General features: G+C 42.2%; 1 protein-coding gene across 1 annotated transcript in view; it reads right to left on the bottom strand.

Moving 5' to 3' along the window:
* The window catches only part of CUNH10orf90 (chromosome unknown C10orf90 homolog), a 35,137-nt gene that overhangs the window by 5,966 nt on the left and 5,299 nt on the right, over positions 1–23,872 (bottom strand). The window contains exons 4-6 of the mRNA XM_039385103.1: positions 9,849–10,100; positions 7,735–7,922; positions 6,522–6,720 (exon numbers count right to left, since the gene is read on the bottom strand). Coding sequence (XP_039241037.1) covers positions 6,522–6,720; positions 7,735–7,922; positions 9,849–10,100 — 639 coding nt within the window. The remainder of the gene's footprint in view (positions 1–6,521; positions 6,721–7,734; positions 7,923–9,848; positions 10,101–23,872) is intronic.

Genomic DNA, 23,872 nt, shown 5'->3' with positions numbered 1-23,872 from the left:
TTCCAGAGATGCATCACAGTTAAATAAAGGTATAGATAGAGAGGCATGAAACACTTGGTTGGTGTTTTATTCAAACCATGTGAAACTACTGAGTTTCTGGTATTTCCACCAGCCCTGTGTGCACCAGGTCTGACACTTCCACAGTGGGAGAAAGAAGCCACTTCAGCAAGTTGTAAATGAATGTAAATGGGTCATCCTTGTAATACATTTTAATTAATGCTGAACTGCACCTCCAACAGGATGAGTAACTTGCCTGCTTGGGAAGTTAGTAAATGTTTAGACAGAGAACAGATGAAATGATTGTGTTGGAACCAGCCCCTGACTTCCTATTTACCACTAAATCATCAAAACACTTAAAAGAGAAAATCAGTGGCAAAATTTATCAAAATATACAGAATATACACACATTTTCTTCTAACACGAATGCAAATTCTCAAACTTTGTTAGGACTTAAAACATGTGCTTGAGAATGTGTTGCCAGTCCCTGAAGAGCAGTGGTGGTTCTCTAATTTAACTGCTTTTTTTACTGAACTGAAAAAAATAATTCCCCAAAAGCTCATTTGCCCAGAGAAGTCCTAAGATACAAAACGTTTTTTTAAACACTGCTTTTTTAAAATCAACAGCCCCCTAAAAAATAAATTAGCCTTGAATCTAAGATAAATGTTGAGGTGATGTTGAGATTTGCGTGCCCATAGCACTCGACTGGGAATTCATCCAGAGAATATAAAGCAGTGCCTACACCCAGGGGTGCTGCCCAAACTTTGCACATCCCATGCCAATGACTTCATGCAATGAATTCCTTCAGCTGCAGTCAACAGATGACACTTTGGTATTATTTATAAAAAATGCAATAAGCCATTAGTTAAAGGTTTGAGGGTGAGACTGTCTGAGCTTCTGCTCATCTCAGAGAAATGCTGAAGCTCCCAGGAGGTCCTTCCCCCAGGAGGACCCATAGGAAGGTGGTTCTCGGGCTTTCCAGCTGTTCAGGTCCTACACTGTGGCTATTGAGACTTCTGACCCTCCTTAATATTTCAGTCTTAAAAATCACTAATACCTCTGAAAAAGCTGTAAAGTTGATAGGTTTACGAAAACATTTTCATACTAAATGAGTTCTGGGGATGATGCGGGAGATTTCAGTCCCCTCTGTCCAAATGCTACTTAAATATTAATGGAATTTATCCAGAAAAAAAAAATCAATTAGTGTCTCACCTGGCCTTCCTAAATCTTTTTCATTTCGTTAGAGAATATGATCTTGAAAAGCATAATTTCTTTTATTTAAAAAATAGCAGTTAATGAAGAAGGTATGACAGAGCTTGATAAAGTCATTGAACATCAAATAAATCTTTGGTAAAATTTGCACCAGCTTCTTAAACCTGACTTCTTTAGCTTCAATTTCTAATCATGGCTGAAATCAGACCTTTTACTCCTGGGTTAAAAAGTCGAGGATAAAAATTCAGTTTTCTGTTTGGCTGCTCCAAGGCCCCCCAGCAAACTGACTGAGCCCCGTGAGTCACCCGCTGTGAGACACGTTGTTTCCTATCACCCACACAGAAAACTCTCCACATTTGAAGATTTTCCAATTTATTGCCCACTTCCTTGCACAGGGGCTGCCTATTTCCTCCTTCCCGAGGATGAGGTCATGGAGGGGACACACCGGTCACCCCATTCACTCTCACCTCCTCCCGTTGTCCCCAGGGATTGTGTCACCCACTGTCACCCACTGCCAGTGACCTGGATTGTGCTGCCGTGTCCAGCTGACTCACAGGCACTGACCTAATCCGTGTGATGAGCAATAATATCCCAAAAATAGGTCATTCCACTCCCTAATGCAATTACCTGGCTGCAGCTTAGTCTTTATTCAGAGCTGTCAGCCTTCAACGAGATGCCGGTGCCCAAAGGATCAGTGACACAACTGCTGGCTCCGAGTTTTGATGGTGAAAAGGGACCTGAGAAGTGGCACGACTAAAGTCACACATGGGCTGCTGGTGGCTGCAAACATCTCATCAGCCACCAATGGCATGTGAAAACCACAAGGGTGCACCTTAGTGGTGCAGGATTATTCCCTGATTGCCACCTCCTCCTCTCTCAGCAGTCTAAACAAAAACCTCCCCGGCGCGGAGCTGCTCGAGGAACCTTGAAAACCCAAACCAACAGCAATCCTCACCCTCCAGGCTTCTACGGCTACAATGAAGCTTTTTGGAACAGTTTGGAACCACAACTGAGGAGACAAAAACTTGTTTCCAAAATGTTGCTAAAGATGGAGGATTTTGCATACAAATCCAGAAGAGCAGATCAGGCGCCGTGGTGGGGTTGAACTGTAACATTCAACTTCTATTGCCACTTCCAATGAACCACCAGCCTCTCAGAGGGCAGCAAAATGGAAGGTATGAAAAAATCATATGTGCCTGAGAAATTTTGTTAAACCTCTCAAAGTGCTTGTGTACACCAAGATCACAGGGCTGTTCATTATGCAGATTTAAAGGCCTATAAACAGCTGGTAGTCCTGTCACTGAAGTAATTACATTACGATTTTGGAGATTTAAATCCAGTTATTTGAACATTGTTTCTATTCAGTTCGTCACAGTGGGATCTCTAATTTGCCTGACATAGTAAACAGCAGAGTAGTCTATCTTGGACTAATTAGCACTCTCAAATTTAGCAGTACCCATTACCCAGCACAAAGGCTAGAGCAAGAGCTGCAGGTTCTTTGCCTTCAAAGAGCTCTTGTGACGATAAAAATCTTCTGCAGGATAAACATTTTCATTTTTCTGAGATTACTTTCAGCACTTCGTAAAACCTTGCTCGTGAATCACAATTAAAAAATGGTAAACAACTTGGGTTTCTGAGGATGAGAAGGTAAATGGAAAGTGCACAGATGTTGGTATTTATATGGAAATGGTGATGAATGCCAATTATTTCTTTCTCTTACAAGAAACTAAAGTTGTAACAACACTGTCAAAACATAGGGAAACCATGCTAATAATTTCATATTACCAATAAAGACATTTTAGGCTGATAGAATAATCCCAGGTAGAGAAAAATCTCTGCAGATCATTGCTCTGGGCGTAGATTATTTTACTGAAATAAAAGCTGCAAGACCAGAGAGAAGCACATGTAATAAGCTTATTTCAGAGAGAAATAAGTGCAGCAAACTTGTCAAGCACCGAGGGAAACACCTCAGGCTGCAGTTTAACCCTCATTTCCACCTGAATAAAATGGGCACTCACATCTCCCTATCCTGTACCACCTTCCCATGTGATCACATGGAGAATTGGGCAGGGAATGTCCTCTTGTGGTGGAAAACTAGTTGGATAACTAATGCTAAAGTCAGTGCTTGAGGCAGGGACTTGCTCCTGCTGCCCAGCCACAGATGGGCTTGAATCCATACTGGGTTCACTCTGTCGGGGCAGTGGAAATTAAACTCATCAGCCCACCTGCTCTTACGAAAAAGACCATTGGAAAATGTATGAGGCTGTGCTAGCAGTGATCCCTGTGAACCTCAGAGCCATAAAGACCTTTACCTCCACAAATCCCAAAGACATCAGGAAAGAGAAAAAACAAGAAAGGAGGAAATCATCAGACTGAAACGAGCAACTCCAAGATCACCCTCTGGAGCCTACAGGTGCCATCAGTACGAGCCTGAATGCTTAAACACATTGCCAGGCCATCATTTTACCCTCCTGGGTTCTTAGTTTCCAATACTGTTTCGTTGTGTGTTGCTGTGAAGGAGCAACCTGATTCCTGAGACCAGGAAACCTGAGGGAGGGCTGCATTGGGCACAGATTCTTTGAGACTGGAAGGAGAACAGGGTTGCCCAGAGAAGCTGTGGCTACCCCATCCCTGGAAGTGTTCAAGGCCAGGCTGGATGGAGCTCTGAGCAACCTGAGATAGTGGAAGGTGTTCCTGCTCATGGCAGGGGGTGGAACAACATGAGCTTTAAGGTCCCTTCCAACCCAAACTGTTCTGTGATTTTGTGATTCTGTAAACCAGTAGCACCAGTACCAAACAAAATTCCCATGGCTGTGGGGATGTGGCAAATCAACTGCCCTGCCTGCACAGAAGTGTTTGCTGCCCAGGTCCCTTGACTTCTAATGATGGCTGGGGTCTAATATGTGTTGTATGGACATGGCACCACTGGGAGGACATGGGGCAGGTCTCTGCCCTTTGCTCCCCAGTACAACTGGGCCATACCCTGGAGAGCAATGGGTGTGATAACACCACACTGACCCTCAGCCATCAGCCCCTGTACCCAGCTTTGGTGTCACAGCCCACAGCTCCTGAGTCCACAACTGGCTCACAACCAGATATAGCTGGAGATGGAGGTGGAATCAGGACTTTCTGTCTTTGGATATACAGACATGTTTTTCCTCTTCTGGCTGCTTTGTATCTTTCGTAAACTCCAGGTTCTTCACCACTTGAAGAGCTGGCTTTGAATCAGGTCAGGGAATCCTAATTTTAATCCTAATTTAAACAAAACCCCCAAAATTTATTAAAAAACAGTTTCCTGTAAATCAGCTCACTGATCCCAATAAAACACAGGGGCACAGATGAGCACGTGCAGCGACAAAGCAGGAGGTGACACTGCTGCTTGTGCCCACAGCTCCCCTTGTACCAGGGAAATGGTATCCTTAAATGACCAGGATTTGGGTGTCCACTTCCCACCTCAGAAAATGAAACTGTGCTTGCATCCCTTCCTGGAATACAGCTGCATTCTCCTTTCACTTCGGTTTTCAAAAACACACAGTTCTTCATTGCTTTAAAAGCACATTTTACATGATAAAACGGCTATTCCAGAGATCACAGAATAATGATGACAACAAATGATAACTTCTCTCCCTTCCAGCTTTGGGGGCTGGCAGAAGGGAAGGAGAAGGCTGTGACCTCAGAGGGACAGGGATGTCATCAGCAGAGACATCAGGACAGAGGCATCCAGTGCCCTGGGTGAGCACGAGGGAGAAGCCCTCACAGGAAACAAAGATCCCCCACTCTGGGTCTCACTGATGACACAAATCCTTCTGCACAACAGCATCCACCAGGGCAAATCCTAAAATATCAACTGTCAGGACTCAGAGCAAATTAAATATGCTCAGCACACTCCTACACAGCCCTCTGTACTGCAGCCTACAGAGCTGGGCCTTGTCCAGGGATCTTGGATTTCCAATATTAACTGCAGTTATGCTTAAATAACAGACATCTGACACTTCTGTCATTATAAAAATATTAGAATCTCACAAACAGAAAATTACCTGTGGCTTCATGAAGGCAGATCAGTTACAGAAACTAAAAATTCTCCTTAGACAAATTTACCTTTAATGACCAGCCACTAAAAGAGGGAAATAGTCATTTAGTTGAATAATTAATTAATATATTTCAGTAGTATGCTTTTATTAATCATTAAACAAGCATACAGATTAAACCTTCATTATAATTTAAGGAGAAATAGGTTTAGTCATTCTTTTTTTTTTTTTCTTTGTTTCATAAAGTGTTTGCAGAGTGGTTTGGGGGACTTTCAAAGATGACAAAAAAGGGGGAGACTTTTGCCACTTCTTCTAAGATAGGTGATAAACTCCTGGCCTGTGCCATGGCTGCTGGAAGAGCTTGTAGCACAGCCTGAGTTGAGAACATCAAATATTCCCTTTCCTGAATCTTCCAGGTGTCTCTTCTGGTTGTTTAATGTTTTCAATTGATTTACTTTTCAGTGGAATAATGTATCTTCAAAAAGGCACAGGTTTAAAATCAAGCTATAAAGAGGAATGCCAATCAATCAATTAAATCTTTTTCTTTAGTCAACTGAGTTAATTAACACCCAGATGGCAATTAAAAAAAAAAAAAAAGAAAAGGAAAAAAGAAAAGAAAAAGAAAAGCAATTTTACATCTTGTGCTTAGATAATATTTACAGAGGTGCTTTAGGGAGGGAGCTGCTCAGAACTGCTTTGCTCACTGGGTGTTGAGACTGTTTATTTCTGGGGTAATAAAACAACATAGTCATCTTGAATCAGGAAATCACAGAGTTTAGATGCCTCAATTTAGCAGCCTTATACACAAGCAGAGTTCTTTCATAGCCCACTCACTGCCATGGGCTTCCTGAGTCAAACGGCAAATCCACACCTGAAGCTCCTTAGAAAATTGAATTGGGCCTCCTAATCCCAAATCCCACCTTTTCTCTCTGCCTGTCACCTCTCTCCCCAAACTGGTCACCTGTGAGCTGGGAGAGGGATGAAATGCCATTTATTACTGTCACCTCCACAATTAGTATCAGCTCTGAACACGACCGCATGTGACAACAACAAAAAGTCCCCAAGGAGGTCTCCTCCTGCTGCTACAGACCACAGACCACTCCTCATTCCCACCATCCCACCTCTGTGCTCCTGCTTCCTTCTGCTGGGAGTATCTGGACAGACGCTGGAGCACAGAGAGGTGAAACAGGAGCAGCAGGCCTCGTGTTTTTTCCACAAGTTAATATGGAAATACTACACATGTGGCAAGTTTTCAGCCCCGCTGCTGGTCACAGTTAAACTCACCACTGAGAGGGTCAGGAATGGTGTAGTGCTTTTTCCTGCTGGAAGTGGATGTTGAGGAGAGCTTGCGAACGAGCGCTCCCGGGCTGCTCTGAGGGGCATCACCCTGCTGGGCTTTCCTCAGCTGGACCATGTGTTCCAGTCTCTTCAGCCTTTCTTGGGAGCGAGAGATGAACTGAGGATTGTGGATTTCTAGGGCTTCCTAAAGGAAACAGAACCCCCACTTTATTTTAACATAATCCAAAGGAAGAAAAAAGCGTGACAGGCATCAACATAAGTTCAGTAGGAGATAATTAAAGTGATGAAAATTATTCATAGAATGGTTTGGATTGGAAGGGACTTTACAGACCATCTATTTCCAACTCCCTGCCATGGGCAGGGACACCTCCCACTAGCCCAGGTTGCTTCAAGCTCCATCCAATCTGGCCTTGGACACTTCCAGGGATGGGGCAGCCACAGCTTCTCTGGGCAACCTGTGCCAGGGCCTCACTACCCTCACAGCCAAGTATTCCTTCCCAATATTCCATCTAACCCTGCCCTCTGGCAGTGTGAAGCCATTCCCCCTTGTCCTATCAAGTTTATACATTTATATGTTTTGAATTACATATTTTTATAAGTTATCCAATTCAAGTTCTTGATGTTTTGCCTATTTCCTTGTCTCACTCCATCGCTGAAGCAGCTTGTCACTGACAGCTCACAAACTTCCCTGTTTATTTAGATTGTCATGCACATCTACTAAGAAAGAAAACACTTTCCAGTCAAAGGCTGCTTCAACATTTAGGAATGTCTTGGGACAGAAAAGGCAGAGATTGGTCTGCAACATGTGTTGGAGTTAAAGGCAGGAAAGTTCATCTGTTGCTGGTGGTTGGTACCAACCCGGGGCCGTGTCCACACCTACAGCTGGTGCTTGTGGTGCTGGACGTTTGGGACATTGGAAAGCTGTAAAATCCCCAAATTTTAACATGTTCCTCTGTAGGAATGGCAGCTGGGGCTCAAAACGGGGAGCTTGGACAACCAGACAACCAAGCAAGTCTTGGCAGTGGATACAGACCACCAAAACTTCACTGGAAAGGAGAAAAATCAAGGAAATGGGAACTTCTGCCTGCAGCCAGTTCCCAGGAAGCAAACACATGGGGAAAAAAAAAAATGGAAAAAAGGAAAAAGAAGTGAAAAGAAGTGAAAAAGGAGGAAAAAAGGGAACAAATCGATACTTTACCTGCAGTGTCCATGGGGCTGCTGGAATTTCCTCCGGCTGGGAGCTGGTTTCTGGCCAGGTGAGCACATTGTTTTTCTCCCAGGTCACACCTGGCCAGTGAGATGTGGACAGTGTCACCCTCCTGGCTCGCTCCCACTCATCCTTGAGCTCCTTTATTCTGTCACCTGAACCACAGAATTCAGAATCACCTTGGAGAGATTTAAATGTTCGTTAAGAGTGCATGGCTAATTTTTTATTGGGTTCTCCACCTCATTAGACTCAGAGGGCAATTTCTGAAATAAGAATGCCAAGGTGTTATTAATAGGCCTCATTAAGCAGAATAGATCAGATCTAATCACAGGTACTACTCCCTGCCCTGTGACACCCAGAGGATCTTTCACATAAAGCCAGAGCTCACACTGAAGTATAATTGTAATTAAACCTCTTGGACACTTAGATCTGTTTGCTGGTCTTCCCTTCCCAAAAGCAAGACACAGTTGCACCATGGAAAGCAAAGGATATCACGCTGTGACCTGCAGTTTGAGTTCACTCCAATTTATTGCACAAAATAACATATTGTTATGGACTTTAATCACATATCATTTCCCTTTGACCACATTGAGTCTTTCATAAACAATACTGGGGTCTTTTGCTTTGCTGATAATACTGTTTGCTTTCTATCATTTCTGCATATTCCTTAGTCAGTGGAAAGACTCCATGAAAAAAATAATCAACAAAGTTTAATATACATTATAGCATATTATTATGAAAGCTGTCAATTCACGTTGAGAAAAAGAGATTATTTGCTACAATTATAATTAAATTTTAATGCTCACTGGCTGCTACTTCCTGCACAAATTAGGACCAAAAGAGGCTCTGTGCTCAAAAATCAGAGTTGACAAGATTCTCATTTGGAGGACAGAATGACTCCAAAATAACAAAAGAACTTCGGAAGAGCTCCATATGAACTATTTTGAAAAGTCACACTGGAGTACTTCTTCCTTGCCAAATAAATTGATTTCTAGCACTAAGTATCTGGGAATAAAGCCCGTTACTGTTTTATTTCAATTTTTGGTTACAATAAACTTCAAATATTTTCCTCTTTATGACATATTGTACATATTATATTGTACTTAAAAAACATATTAAAATGATCTGTGTTGGGTACATTTGCCTTATAAAAGCCTGAGCTGTATTTCCTCCCTAATACTGTTCTTAGTAACATTTTGGAATAAACCTTGAAACCTGTGAACATGAAATTAAACTCCTCAATAAGCCAGGTTTACAGAGGTGTGGATTAACTTGGTCTTTGACAGATCTCAGTGGATCCTTCACTTTTTGTAAAACAAAACTCACTTCCAGTTAGGAAAATTTAACTTCCAGTTAGGAAAATTTAACTTCAGGCACTGAGAGCAGAATTTAGGCTTCTCCCAGATAAGTGGGTGTTACATTCAGTAGCTTTATAGTCAATAATGAAAAGGTTTTGCCTACCTGTCTACAAAAAACTATTAAGAAAAAAAGGCTGTATGACCACCACAGCATTTTAAGGAATAAATTTCTCACAAACACATTGATATTAAAGCCAAATTAATCTCAGTTTTCTTCTGTAAAAATATCTTATGCATGAGTACAGCTGCTTGTGTCACCTCCAGTTTAGCTGTGAGAATAAATGTTGGAAGTAAGACATCCCAGCCGCTGCTGAACTAGAGGAAATTATGTTTTACATGCTGAAACCTTGTTGATAATCACAGTTCAGGCTGTTGTGTCAAAAAGAAAAGGTTGCAGAAGTGAAAGAAAGGTATCAGAACGAGGTTGTAAAAATAACCTCACTTCTGGTGCTTCTTGGTTGGACTGGGGCTGCTTGACTTTGCAATTTTAATGCTTTTTCAAGATTTTCTTGAACCTTCCTTACAAAGCAAGCCTATCCTTCTCATTTTAATCTTGTTTTCTATTAACCATAGCAATGTATACAGTCAGATTAGCTGATTGATCTCTCACCAGATGACTCATACTCTGCACTTAAAGCTGGACAAAAATGGCCTGACTTTCCATTATTTCACATTTTTCTTTGAGGCTGATCTCATCGTATTATTGAAACCATATTCCTGACAACCCCAGCAGGATTTGTACCTTACTTTTTAGGAGCTGGTTTTGCCTGTGAACGTTTTCTTCCGAGAGGATCCTTGATGATGTTTTTATGTTGCCCATACAGTTGGAGACAGACAGTTTTGGTTTGAGGACGCCCTGTGCTTGGATCTCTTTGGATTTGGAGGTGTCTTTGGAGGGATCTCTCCTTTTTGATGAGCCAGCAGCAGTGATTGCCTCTCTGGATGCTGCATCTGGAAGAATGCAGCTCCTCCTTCTGCTTCCCAACAGCATTTGTGTTCCTGTAAAAAAGAAAAAAAAAACACCCAAATCCTATATCATGGGAATACTTTTTTCACAGTCCACGTGATTTCTATTTCCTGCAAAACTGCTTTCAGGAATATATTTTAAAAGTTGTAACTGATACAAGTTTTATCAGGATTGCTGTGCAGCTGTACTGTAACAAAAAGTTATTGGAAGAAATAATCACAGAGGGTATAAACAATCTCAGAGGGCACTATTCAGAAAAATACACTGCCCTTCTGAAAAATGCGTACACACTCTGATGGACAGCATGGAAGACTTAAGATATCTCTGACAAAAAACTGTGTCTTTGTCTTGCCTCTTATTTGCTTAAGAGGAAGGACATGGACCTCTTGGAGTAAGTCCAGAGGAGGCACCAAGATGATCAGAGGGCTGGAGCAGCTCTGCTGTGAGGAAAGGCTGAGAGAGTTGGCATTTTTCAGCCTGGAAATAAGAAGACTGTGGGGTGACCTAATTGTGGCCTTCCAGGACCTGACAGGAGCCTGCAGGAAAGACAGAGAGAGACTATTTACAGGGCCTGGAGTGACAGGACAAGGGGCAAGGGCTTCAAACTGAAAGAGAGTAGGTTTAGATTTGATATTAGGAAAAATTCTTCCCTGTGAGGGTGGCGAGGCCCTGGCACAGGTTGCCCAGAGAAGCTGTGGCTGCCCCATCCCTGGAAGTGTCCAAGGCCAGGTTGGAGGGGCTTGGAGCAACCTGGGCTAGTGGAAGGTGTCCCTGCCCATGGCAGGGTGGTGGGAATGAGATGATCTTTAAGGTCCCTTCCAACCCAAACCACTCTAGGATTCTATGATTTAAAATTGATTAAACCAAGTGTCCATTTACAAAGGTGCATTTTAGGCAGAGTTTGGAAGGGAGAAAAAGTAGAGTAGCAAAAAAAAAAAGAAAAATCAGGAAATTATATCCAAGAAATTAGGGACAGCATGGAAAGGGCATCAGGATCAGCAAGGAGAGAAAGGAGGAGCAGATGGAAACTGTTCAATGTCCCCGTAAGCCCCTGGGCAGTGGTCCCTTGTAGCAGCAGCCCCATGGCCATGCACACAGCACAACTCTGCTCTTCCTTTTTAATCCTGTGCATGAATGGCCTATTGGCAGTTCTAGTCACAGGCTGGATCAGACCTAGATATTTATGTAGGGGGAAATGATCTTAGGCACTTTCTTATTTCACAGTCATTCACTAAAATCAGATCTTGCAGTGTGGCAAGTTTTCAGTTCACTTTCCCAATCGTTAACCCACTCACAATAGATGGGAAATATTCTTGCCACAAAATGATGGTCTCCTATGCTTTTTAGTGGTCTGAGTGGCTCTTTTTGACTACCCTGTATTTCTGAGGAAATCAGAGCCATTAAGACACAGCATTTACTGGTTTTCCCTTACCATGCAGATCAGAAAGTTTTGAACACAGAATCACAGAATTGTTTAGGTTGGCAAAGATCTCTAAGATCATCGCCTCCAATCATAACATCTAAAGTTCCTCTCTGTAACTGTTCATACAGGGAGACAGAGTCAGCTTCTCAGGGGATCCTCTAATGAGGGATCCCTGAAGATCACCACAGACAGAAAAAAACCAGCCCTTTATTTCATTGATTGAGATGAACCCCATCCTAAGCAATTCCACAGCCTTACAGGAAATCTGCTCAAAGCAAGGAGGTGCATACAGAGCTCTCACATTCTGGGGTAGCATTCAAGCTCTCCCTCTCCTCTCTGATATAACTTATTTTTCTCCTTGCTTTTCATGCATTGCAAATATTTGCCTTATCTTTTGTCAAAACTGAACTCTCTTCTCAGAGGGAAATAGTTTTGATGCAAATGCTCTCAGCAGACTGGACAGACTCAATTCTGTGCATACACTCAGAGTTCATGCATATACAGTGACCTGTTCCTTCAGTCCCTGACTGATCCTGTACCTGCAGTCACACACTGTGTTGCCATGAATATCTTAGGACATATAGAGAGGAAAAAATATTGGGACAGATTAATGGGGTTATGGGTATCACAGAGTGTTTGTGGGAGGAGGTAGGAACATGCAGTGGGGTAGGAGAAGATGAAGAAAGCAGCAGGTAGCATTAACTGCAGAGGAGGAAGTCCTTTCAATAAGGCAGCCAAAATGTTAGATGGATAGAGGGGAAAAAAAGAGGGGAGCTAAGCCACAGAAAGAACATGAATGGAAAACAAATTATCTCATTAAATCACCTTTTAAATTGAAAGAGTTTACTGGCCAGCAGACAACAGAGAGAAGAAGAAACTGGAAATGAGAAAAGTTTCTGCTCATCCATGGCTACATCAAAGTAGGAGATAATTTGCCTTCATATCAAGAAATGGTCTGTGCAACAAATGTGTGTGTGTTGTGAAGCCAAACAGCTTCTTCACTGAGACAGCCAGACAGCTCAAAGCATGGCTGTGTCCCCAGGAGGGACTGTTTGCTGCTGCTGGGCATCAGTACCCAAAACTCCAGCTGGAATCGTCAGGGTGGTCAAAATGGGCTGCAAGGAAGAAGGATAAAACAGGAGAGACCAGAGTGAGTGAAGGAGCAGACTCTCACATCTCTCCTCTCTAACTTCTTAGTGTATTGATCTGAACAAAAGAAAGAAGAGTATTCACACTCCATTTACTCCTAACTACCAGACCAGTTATTTGTGGATATTGGCTTCCAGGTGTAAGTACAGGAACCTTCAGGAAGTGAGAATTAAGCTCCAAGAAATGCCTTAATGTATTGCAAATGGAGACAACCCTCCCTCCCCACTGCACCCCTTCCCTGCTAAAAGAAATGCCACCATTGGCATTCACCCCACAAGGTCTGGGGAATACCTGTAAAGACATGGATTAGGAGAGAAAGAAACGCACCAACAAAACTAGGAATGGGGTCTCAAATTAGAAAAAAGTGATGGATGTTTCTTGGTGTTTTGTGACAACAAAAGGATGTCTAAGAAAGAACTAAAACCAGCACAATTCCTCATGAAATTCAGGTATAAAACCACCACATTCCTCCTGCATGAAAACTGTCTTCCTTAGATCTTGTTCTAATATCATAACTAAATCTTAATCCTTATTAGATTCACAGTATGGGGGGATTTTAAAATTTTTTTTAGTTAATTAAGGTGATAAAAAAGGTGTGTCTTGTTCTTGTCTAACACTGAAGGCAATCAGAATAATAACAGAGTCAATTTGCTAAATTCTTTCCTGCAACTCCCTCTTGAATTAACCTTTCTGTTCAAAAGGTACACCCAGGTGCAGTGAATCCACAGGAAAACACAGCACAGCAAACCAGACAAGGGCTCCAAAGATCAGCTCCCTCATCCTCAGGGCAGCTCTCAATTACCTTCACTAACAAACACAGATGCAAATGATATTGAGAAAAAAAAAAAGAACAAGGCAAAGGTACTTAAAGGTAAGACCACAGTGTTTCACTCTGTACATTCTGGACCCATTTTTAATATACTGTGTGGGGAATTAGGACTGTTACTCTCATTAAGACTATCTGGAATTGTATATCTAAATCCCCACGAACCAAACTTGAAATGTATATGCCCCTCTGAGAGCAGCTAGAATTGCAACTGGATGACTAGAAATATATGGTTTTCCTATTATCCCAGCTGAAGAAAGACTTTAAAACTAATGAACAAAGACATGAAAGTGTAATGCTTTGGGAGATACAGGAGAGCAAAACTCAAAGAAACAGAGAACAGAATGACTCCATTAATAAAATTCAGCGAGTACAGATCCTAGTTGTAAAAGTTCAGGAGAAAATTTAAGGAACAAAGTCATAATTACATTTGGAGAAAGGTCATTTTTGTCCCGTGCAAGAAAGAAGATGACAACAGCTCAATTTTTAAATAATGGCTTAGTGAAAACCATACCATATTGGAGGAGTTAAAAATATTCTGCGAAACCAAGGGTAGGTTTTCAAAAACTCCTTTAAAAAAAAAAAAAAAGAATCCTTGATCTCTGAGAAAAAGAAGTATATTGTTTTACTGTAAAGTATCTTTTTACATTCTCCCTCCTCTCCCTTCAGGGGGTTTTGCTAACGGGAAGTGACCCTGCATTACAGCAGGTTAAACTTGCCTTTCCTTGAGACACACACAATCCAGGCAAACATCCCCTTTGCCATTGTTACTGCCTTTTTTTTTCCCCCCTTTCACTTTACAACAGGATAATGCAGCTTTTCATACTTGCATAGAAGACTCTTCACAGTGTTTCAGTGGGGATTTTTGACGATTTGTGACAAAGTGCTCCTTTGAAATTGGCCAAAGTTCATTTTAGCAGCCGCAGCACCACGAATCCTCCCCGGCCACCAAGTCAGCCCAACACAAGGTGGCTGGGAAGGAGACACACAGTGCTGATCCACTGTGTGTCATTAATGAGATCAGACATCCCCACCGTAGGTAGGCTTTCCGTTCCAGACCACCCATTGGGTTTTTTTATTTTAATTTAATAAAAGCCCCATGTCCTGAGCTGCTGAGCTCTCCTGGACCTCCATGGTGGGAGCTGATGCTGCCAATACCCCAAGCAGAGAGCAACAGCAATTAACATTCCTCAAATATGAGAAAATTCTGCTTTCTTCAAGATTTAGACCCAGGAACGTGTAGGAGTGGGTTGTACAGAGCCCACATGTGCCTCGAGCAACGATCCCTAATCCAAAGCAAGACTCCCAATGACAAAGACTGATGACTCAATTCTTATCATGAATCAAGGATTGCCACAGCTAAGCCACACAATCTTAGACATGAGTAAACAGCCCCCATCATCTCGGCAGCCTGGTAACACAGAAAGATGGAAACACTGAGAGCAATGACAGTATTATTCATTATTTCAGTGTTTGTCAAGGGATGCAAGATAGGACGGATAATTTATTTCTCACATCGCTGCCGAGGAAAAGGCATCACTTTTAATCAGTCAACAGGCTGCAGTCGGCAAGGAGTGCTACAAAATTCAGATGTTTTTACTAAACCTTCTGCTGACCAGCATTGAGTCCCATGTCCCAAACTGCCTCCTGATGTTTGTCAAATGACTCATTTACAAGAGGCAGCGTCAGTTGCTGCTCAGCATTAGCACCCATGGAAACTACCTGAATTGCTGGGAATGTAGCTCTGCCCGTGCTCCCTATTCAAAATGTGATGCTAAACAAGGTCTTGATTTACCTTTCAACAAAAACCTGGGGTTGGATCCTGAGAAACAGGGCTGGGTCGTGTCCTCAACTCCGTTCCCGGAATTGTCAAGATCCAAAGTCAAGGTTACTTTGCAAGTTTGAAGCAAGAGAATCAGACAGCCCATTACTCCCAATGAAAGTGTCATTGTACCTGCACTAATTCTTTTTCAAACAGCCCTGCCTGGTGGGGATAAAGCTTAATTATCTCAGCTATATCAATAAAACCTCAAGCTAAGAGTCTAGATTAAAAAATTATCTCTAACAAAAAAAGGTTATCTTTTTCCTAGCTCTCTCTTTTGGGTTTTCTTTAAACCATGTTGACAGCTGTGGACACATTTCTCAGAAGGAAAAAGGCTTTCTTTTGGCAAAAACTAATATTTGACTGTAGGAAGTTGTAATCATTTATAAGAGAAGGCTTATCAAGTGTACCTAAGAGCTGTTAGGCTTCAAACCTATAATCAGTCCAAAGTAGGAAGAGCTTCTTGATGTCAAGAAACAGTTTGTTTACAGAAGGCTTTTGGCAAAATTAGTGTAGTCCCACACTTGGCTTCAGAGCAAACAATCCCATAACCAACTAATCAACAGCCCCTCACAATAAGCCTCTCCATGGTGATTGCTAATTTATTTTCTCTAAATGCTTCACAAATAACTAACTGACCTTCTTTCTTGGTGTCAAACAAGAGAATGACACTTATTTCAGGGAGGTCATGGGTACAGCTATGCTGCTGAGGACAGGACGTGGCACCGACTCCGACTGGCACGGAGGGGTTCGGTGGGAAGAAGGACTTGCAAGGGCTGCACCAGCAAAATGGTGCAGTTCAATGGCCTCGAGTTGCACCAAAGGATGTTCAGGTTGGACATCAAGAAACATTTCTTCACTGAAATTTAAGTTATATAGTTCAGTGAGCATGACGGTGTTCGGTTGAAGGCTGGACTTGATAATCCTGGAGGTCTTTTCCAACCTTAATGATTCTATGACTCTATCAATGGCACCTGCAGGAGATCATCTTACACTTCAAATCATGACAGTGTATTGTTGCTGCAGAACATTTCAGTGGGCAGCTAATAATCCACCTCCATGATTCGATTTGACAGCTTGCACCAGTGAGCTCCCAATATCCAGCTGGTCAACTACAGTGTTTCCATGTTTTGCTAACATTTTGCCCCTTTGCTTCCCATGAGCTGGGACAGAATAAAAGGAAAAATATTTCCTTTTCATTAAACCTTTCATAATTTGGAGGTTGGTCGAGCACCTGGTAATTATTTTCTCATTTAAGATAATCAGTCTTAGGTTTTAGATTCATTCTTTGAATCATCCTAGTTTTTCTTGCCTTCTTTTTTCGACCATTCTGTGCCAGACCTGTGACTTTAACAGACACAACACTCCCAGGCAACTGGTCCTTAGAGTGAGAGGATGTGTGTTCATATTGTTAAGAACCATGGAAACAGTTATTGAAAAATACTTTGAAATTTGCTGCTGTGCTTGTGAGACATTCCCAGTAACAGCCACGAACCAAAAACCTCGGAGTCAGAAATCCATGTTTGCATTTCCAGGATGTCATGCTAGAAGCTATCAGGCACTATTGTAATGACTCAAGGAGTAATCTGATGCAGTGTGACTTTAAAAAAAAATGTTCAGGATGATTCAGAACATTTAAATGGTGATTTGCTGGGTAAGAAATGTATCGACCACTTGTTATTCTCATCATGTCCAAGGCACCTAGTTCAGCTCTTTCTGATAATTTACCGCAGCCAGGCTGAGCCAAGTATTCATTTCACAGACTGCAGAAGGGTTGTTCCTGGTTTAAACCAAGTGTGAATTAGGGCAAAATGAGGCCCTTTACTCCAGTGGCATAATGCAGCCACTGAATCCACACAGCCCATCTCTCTTAATCATTATTTTAATGATTCCAGTATTCCGTCTGCTGCCGCTTGCCCTGAGTGCTAACGAGTGACTTGCACCCTCCAGAGTCTTTCACTCCAAATTGTCTCACATTTTTACCAACTCTGACAACTCCAGATAGAAATGTCATAGAATCACAGAATCATAGAATTGCGTAGGTTGGAAAAGATCTTTTACATCATGAAGTCCAACCTAACCAAGATGGAAAACAGCAGAAGAATCAAACCCTTAACTTTCACAAGCCAAAACAACTTGGATCTTCAGACAATACGAAGATCTTTGGGAAAATAATTCTAATTTGTGTGTTTCACTCATAGAAATGTGTTCCATAACATCATTAACAGAGCAGACATCCCTCTGTCTTCTCGAGAAATAATTACCTTTCTATCCAACATATTCATTGCTATGTCCCATAACATAAAACTGAGCCTTTAATCCCCAAAAGACACCTGAAGGTTAGGAGCTCCTTCAACTCCAGCCAAATTATTTTATGATCATGCCCTTAGAAAAACAAAAGCATCCACAAAAAAATCCCGAACGAAAGAATAACCAAGAAAACCCAACCATCCCCCCAACCATCCCTAACTGCTCGTTGCCTTAAACCACAGAGAAATCATTAAAAACCAATCATATCTATAGGAAAAAAATCTCAGCCCAGGTCAGTGTGACATCACAGTGACATCACAGTGACATCACTGAAAAACATCTTAAGGGTAGCTTTGACTAACACAACTTGAACATCACCCATCCCTCTTGCTTTCATCTGTTGTCTAAGATCTCCAAGGGTAGCCATTTATCCATATGAAGGGCAGGCCACACAGTTCTTCTGAGTCACATAGTTTAAATAAATGGAATAATAATTACCCCTCCATGCTGATCCCTTACTTCTCTTACACTCAAAGACATCATCACTCCTTCCTTGGTCGCACCAGAGGATGGGGAAACCAGCAGCAGGTAACTGAAACAAAAAGTAAAGCTCAAGAGCTTGGTACTCCATAAATGCGAAAGGGTCCACCATAGAGGAGAAGAAGGGGCGTCCTCTTACTTCCAAAAAGTGAACAAAAAAGCTCCAGGATAAACACAGACAACTGCTATTGCCCATCCCACAGGCTGGGGTCTGTCTCGAAGGCTGGCAGCATCTTCCAGAGTCACCCAGAACAGGACTGCCAACTCCCCACTGAGTTTTCAGCATCTGAAAGGATCGAATTCTCAATTTCTGAGCATGTGACGCAGTACGTGAAGGTCACATTGCAGTGTGATACAGACCCAGTGACACAAAATGTCTAGACTAAGGAAAATTGACAGCCTCCTCCATTTTAAATTTATACCAGATGAAGGGAAACATCAAAGGAGTGCTTTTTAATGGGCTTTTTGGCATGTGGTGCTTTGTTCTTAACAAGTCGGCACCAGCTGCTGTGTCCATAGTGCCAAGTCAGTAACGTCCCTGGCCAGATTCTGGGCTGATGTAAATCAGTGTCACCCCTCTGAAGGCAGATATTTCTACTGGTTGACATCAGCTGAAGATTTGGCTCTCTGTGCTTAGCAGGTGCAAGCTAAAGTAAAATCTTGTGTGCCATATTTCATATTTCTCCTGTCTTCACCATCCCTGCTGCTGTACACATTCACAGGCTGGAGAGTTAATTGGCATCAGCTGGAGCTACTCAAGTTTCTATACAATAAATTCCATATTGTAAGGAACAGCTTTCCTCTAATTATATCTTGTTCATGTATATATATATTATTTACACATACACAAATCTTGTGCTCTGCCTTATTGCATGGTGACTTTCCCATAAACAGAAGATGAGGTGAGAACACCAGATAGGCCACATTCTTTCACCATAACATTTCAAATACAATTTAATAATGGAAAGTAAATACTACTTATAGTCTTCAGATTTCCTAGTTAGCCCATCCTGATTACCAGGAGTACATATTAGTTTAAAAGTGACCTACAGGATTTTCATGATGCACAAACATCTCAAGTATCAGGGGCTCTTCAATGTGTATTTAAAGCACAAATACATTTTTATTTTGCAGGTAGAAGCACCTCAAAGTCCCACAGCACCAGCTGTTCTGCTTTTACTCCAGTAGGAGTATGTATATACATACCTGAGCACTGCATAAAGAAATTAAAATAGCTCTTGAAACAAATTAAAATCTAGCTATTTACCCCTTAGAAAACATGCTGCTGACTTCAGCACTTGTTAATAAAACTCTTGGCTAAGAAGGAAACAAGCCTGTAATCATCTGGGGCCATTGAACACCCCAAAAGCCCAGATCCCATCTCAGTTTTCCCTCTTCACTGACTCGGGTTATTTTAATTAAGTGAATTATGCTTTCAAGTAACCTGCCATTCTCTTTGGGAAAAGATATAAGCAACTCCATTACCAGCTCTCTGATCTGTCCTGTCCAGTGATGTAAATGTTTTCTTCCCCTCCTGAGCATTTCACCCCGGAGTTCTGCAGAAGGAACACAGGCAATGCCACTCCCCCGGACCCCCCCACTGGTTCCCAGTGCCCACAGCTCCTGCTGACCATGTCCATTACAACCATCCCCTGTCTGTGTCATTCACCTTCCACTGCTGACTCACTCATGGAATCACAGAATCGTTAAGGTTGGAAAAGACCTTTAAGGTTATTGAGTCCAACTGCTCCCACAGCACTGCCAAGGTCACCACTCACTCACATCCCCAGGAGTCACTTCTACACAGCTTTTAAATCCCCCCCGGCATGGGGACTCCACCACTGCCCTGGGCAGCTGTGCCAGGGCTGGACAACTCTTTTGGTTTCCTATTATCCAGTGTAAACCTTCCTTGGCACAGCTTGAGGCCATTTCCTCTCATCCTGTCCCTTATTCCAGCTCCCTCAGCTGCTCTTGGTGCTCCAGATCCTTCCCCAGCTCCATTCCCTTCTCTGGACATGCTCCAGCCCCTCAATGTCTCTCTTGTTGTGAGGTGCCCAAAACTGACCCCAGGATTTGAGGCTCCCACAGAGTCCAACACAGGGGGACAGTCACTGCCCTGGTCCTGCTGCACACCAGTGCTGATACATATCCCACAATCCTGATGTTTACATAGGAGTGTGATTCATGACATGCCCTTTTTTCAACTCCCCCCACCCTCCTTGACCATCTTCTCTACCTCAACATAGAGCTGAGGAAGCCAGCACAGCACCCACCATCCAAACTGGATTTACTCTCCACCTCAGTGGTTCTTCCTTAATAACTCTGCATAGCAGTTTTGGGTATGACAACAAAAGAAGAATAAAACTGTAGCTGTTAGCAGAAACTATTTTGGTTTAGAAAATAGCTGATGTTTGTGAAGGTGCTCAGGCATCAAGAGGTTTACAGTTATTTAAGCTTAAACCGATAAATTCAGACGTTGGCATTTATAATCTTCCAAAGAAAAGTGATGATACTGTTTAATCAAGAGGTCAAAAGGAATTTAAAGTTGTCCCATTTTCTTCTCTTTGCCCCTTTTTAATAATTCAACATAGAGCCCAGTAGGTAATAGATTGTAAAAGATGGATGGAAAACTAGATATTCATGTGGAATATACACTTCACGAAATGTAAGTGAGAAATCAAGATTAAAAATGTTCCCGTCTTCAGCAGAAACAAGACTAATCTTTTCATTTTTAACTTACCTTGTATTTATGAGACATCAGCTGCAGACAGTGAAGGAAATTGCAGCATTCCCTGAAAAGCAGCGTTAGCAGGTTCTGACAGCTTGTTAAAAGCTGTGACCAAAGGGAGGGTGATGCACATCCATCACCCGTGACAAGGACCCCATGGAGCCTGGCCAGGGTTTCCCCTTGGCCATGCTCTGAGGGGGGTCCTGTGGCTCTCAGTGGGCCACTTCACACGCTCCTCCAGCTGCCCAGGGGATGTAGATGCTGGTCACTCACTAAAATAAACACATTTAAGTCCCACGACTCTACGTCCTCACACAGTTCAAGTCTGACTTCACATGTAACATGGATTTTGCAGCACTTGGAATTCAATTTCTTGCCAGATGATGGATGTAGGGACCCAAAACAATGGAGCTGGTAGAAGATACAGTCCATAGTGATGAAATCACGGGATCATATTCCATCCTTGGGATGCTACAGCACAAAACACAGCTTTGAACACTGAGTCTGAGAGATTTGGACTTCTACATATAATAACCACCCATGAGCATAGCCCAAAATTTACATTTCATTAATAATCCTAAAACATTCTTTTCATATGTGGCACATGGTGGAAATACATAACTCTGGAGATCACCTGGAGCAGCCTCCTGCTGAAAGCAGGGCCTTAGATTAGGTTATCCAGGTCTGTGTAAAGCCAAGACTTGAATACTTGGATTTGAACACGAAATAGTATGAACAATCCTGTGAGTAGAGTTATCATTTCTTTAGTGAAGTCACACAAAAAAATTAGGAAAAAGACATTCCAAAGAGGCCGTGACTCAACTGGCCCTTTAGGAGACAGCAAACCTGGCCCCAGCACCTGTAAAGCAGAGAAGTATTTGGGTGCTCATTCCAATTCAGATCCTAATAAAGCAGCCTGTACATCCTGGAAACTACATTTACAGGTTTCATACACAGAAGTGTAGCCTTGAAAGTAATTTTTCTTCTTTTTTTTTTTTTTTTTTAACCATGGTGATGTTATTACCACTTGTATTTCTGCTGGCAGGAAGGTATTGCCTCCAGCTGCAAACCAATATAAACTCCAACTTTCTGGGTCATCAGAAATGTGATGGACAAAGTGCTTTCTGCAGTTCCTTCAGCCAATAAGATAACTATGTTAAAGTACTAACATGGTGTCAAAAGTTGTTTGCTGCCCCTTCTTTGCTAGTTCTTCCCTCTTTTTAAACATTTCATTTCACAAACATTTAATTGCATAAGCATTTAGCAGATTAAAGCTTAACATGAGTGGATTTGAGCTAGTAAACACTGGAGGAAAAAATATCTAAAATATGTTGTATGAAATTTCTTCCCCAGAAAGGTGGAGCCTCCATCCCTGGAGGGATTTAAGAGCCATGTGGATGTGGCACTTGGGGACATGGGCTAGTGGTGGCCTTGGCAGTGTTGGGGGATGGTTGGACTTGAAGGCCTTTTCCAACCTTAATGATTCTATGATTAATCTCATATTAATCACTTCTCTCCTTCATTTGACCCAGAACTAAAGGGGACTCACTTTGTCATTCCTCCCAGGTTAAAATCATACCAATTGCCTTTCATTTTAATGAGCAGTGTGGATGTCTCGTGTGTTCAACCAGGTTTCTCATGATTGTCACCTTTAATGGTTGATGGCAGTGCAAGACCTCATTACTTCAGTGATCCTGGGGAGAAAGGCTGTTGTTTTGCAGCATTATTCTGGTTGTTTATACAAATTTCACACAGGAAAGTTGTAGTAAGCTGATAAACACCTTCTTATATGTTACAAAGGGTTCGAGCAAGAGAAATATATATCTTTACGTTCTACATTATTGCTCACACAAAAGGTGGAAGCAGTTAAAAAGGTAACACTTCCCATGTTTATTTACACCTATATTCTTATGTACACAAATGGTGGAAGTCCTTTTTCAGAAACCAGTATTTCTCAGCTTCTTACCTCACCGATTTCCTCTTTTCAGTAAAACTGTGGAACCGTGAGCAGTGTCCCATTTCACTTTCTAATTGCTTCTGGTAAAAGTAATTCTTCCATGGCCACCATGGTATCACCAAGCCCAGGGAAGGCTCAGTGTTATTTTATTCCTTGTTTTGGTGGAATATCACAGAGACACCTTAGATGGTTTTGAACAAAGCCTTGAATAAGTGACACTCCCTACGGAAACTTGAGGAGGACATTGTTATTTGAAATTGGGATGTATGCAATGAAAAGCTTAATTTGATGCTGTCATCCCTTTACATTTCTCCCTCCAACCCTTTAGCACCGGTTGGCATCTTCCCTCTCCCGCTTCCCTCTGTGCCATCTCCCTCCCAACAACATGCAGCCTGGATTATGCTTGGAAACACAGAGGAATATTTTCTCTCAGGTGCTGCTCCTGCATCCCTATAGCTGCAGGATCAGTGTCATTGATTTCAGGCATGGGAAAGGGAGAGCAGCAGCAACTTCAAGGAATTTGTACCTTGTCCAGCCCTCAAGACAAAATGCAGCTTCTCATCTTTTTTTTCCATGTGCACACTGGGAAGATGAAGCTACAGAGGAATCTTAGGAAGTAGCTTATGTTCATACGCTGACCCTTAGATCAAAAAGACCATATAAGAACAAGGTAATTGCAATTAAATGTAGCCCAAGGTCGTGGGATACATGGGGGGTAAGTTTTAATCATCGTGCTTTTGCTGAAAAACAGACTTGCTCATTGACATTCCTCCCATCCACCTTCCTTTCCTGGAAAGTCAATAAACTCAGCTGTGGTTATCCAAATGTGCTGGAAAACAGCTGCACTGTAAAATACCCAGTGCAGCAGGAGCTGTACCACTCTGGGCACCAAGCAATCCCCAGGGCACCTCTCCCTTCCCAGAGAGCAATGTTGCAAAGGAAATTTTATGCCTGCAAAATGCTTGGAAATGTTGGAAACAAATATGTTCAAGATTTGCAAACCATTTACCTGGATCCATTAGTTATAAAACCCTGGGCTTTTTACTGTAGCCTTCTAAACTAAAAGCTGAAAACAAGATCATTTTTGATTGCAAGGAGAACAAAACCGA

The sequence above is a fragment of the Pipra filicauda genome, unplaced genomic scaffold, assembly GCF_003945595.2.
Source record: "Pipra filicauda isolate LSUMZ 115617 unplaced genomic scaffold, ASM394559v2 scaffold395_size657635_pilon, whole genome shotgun sequence".
Classification (NCBI taxonomy): Eukaryota; Metazoa; Chordata; class Aves; order Passeriformes; family Pipridae; genus Pipra; species Pipra filicauda.
The sequence above is the reverse complement of the archived record's forward strand: the minus strand, read 5'-3'. Positions and strand labels throughout refer to the sequence as shown.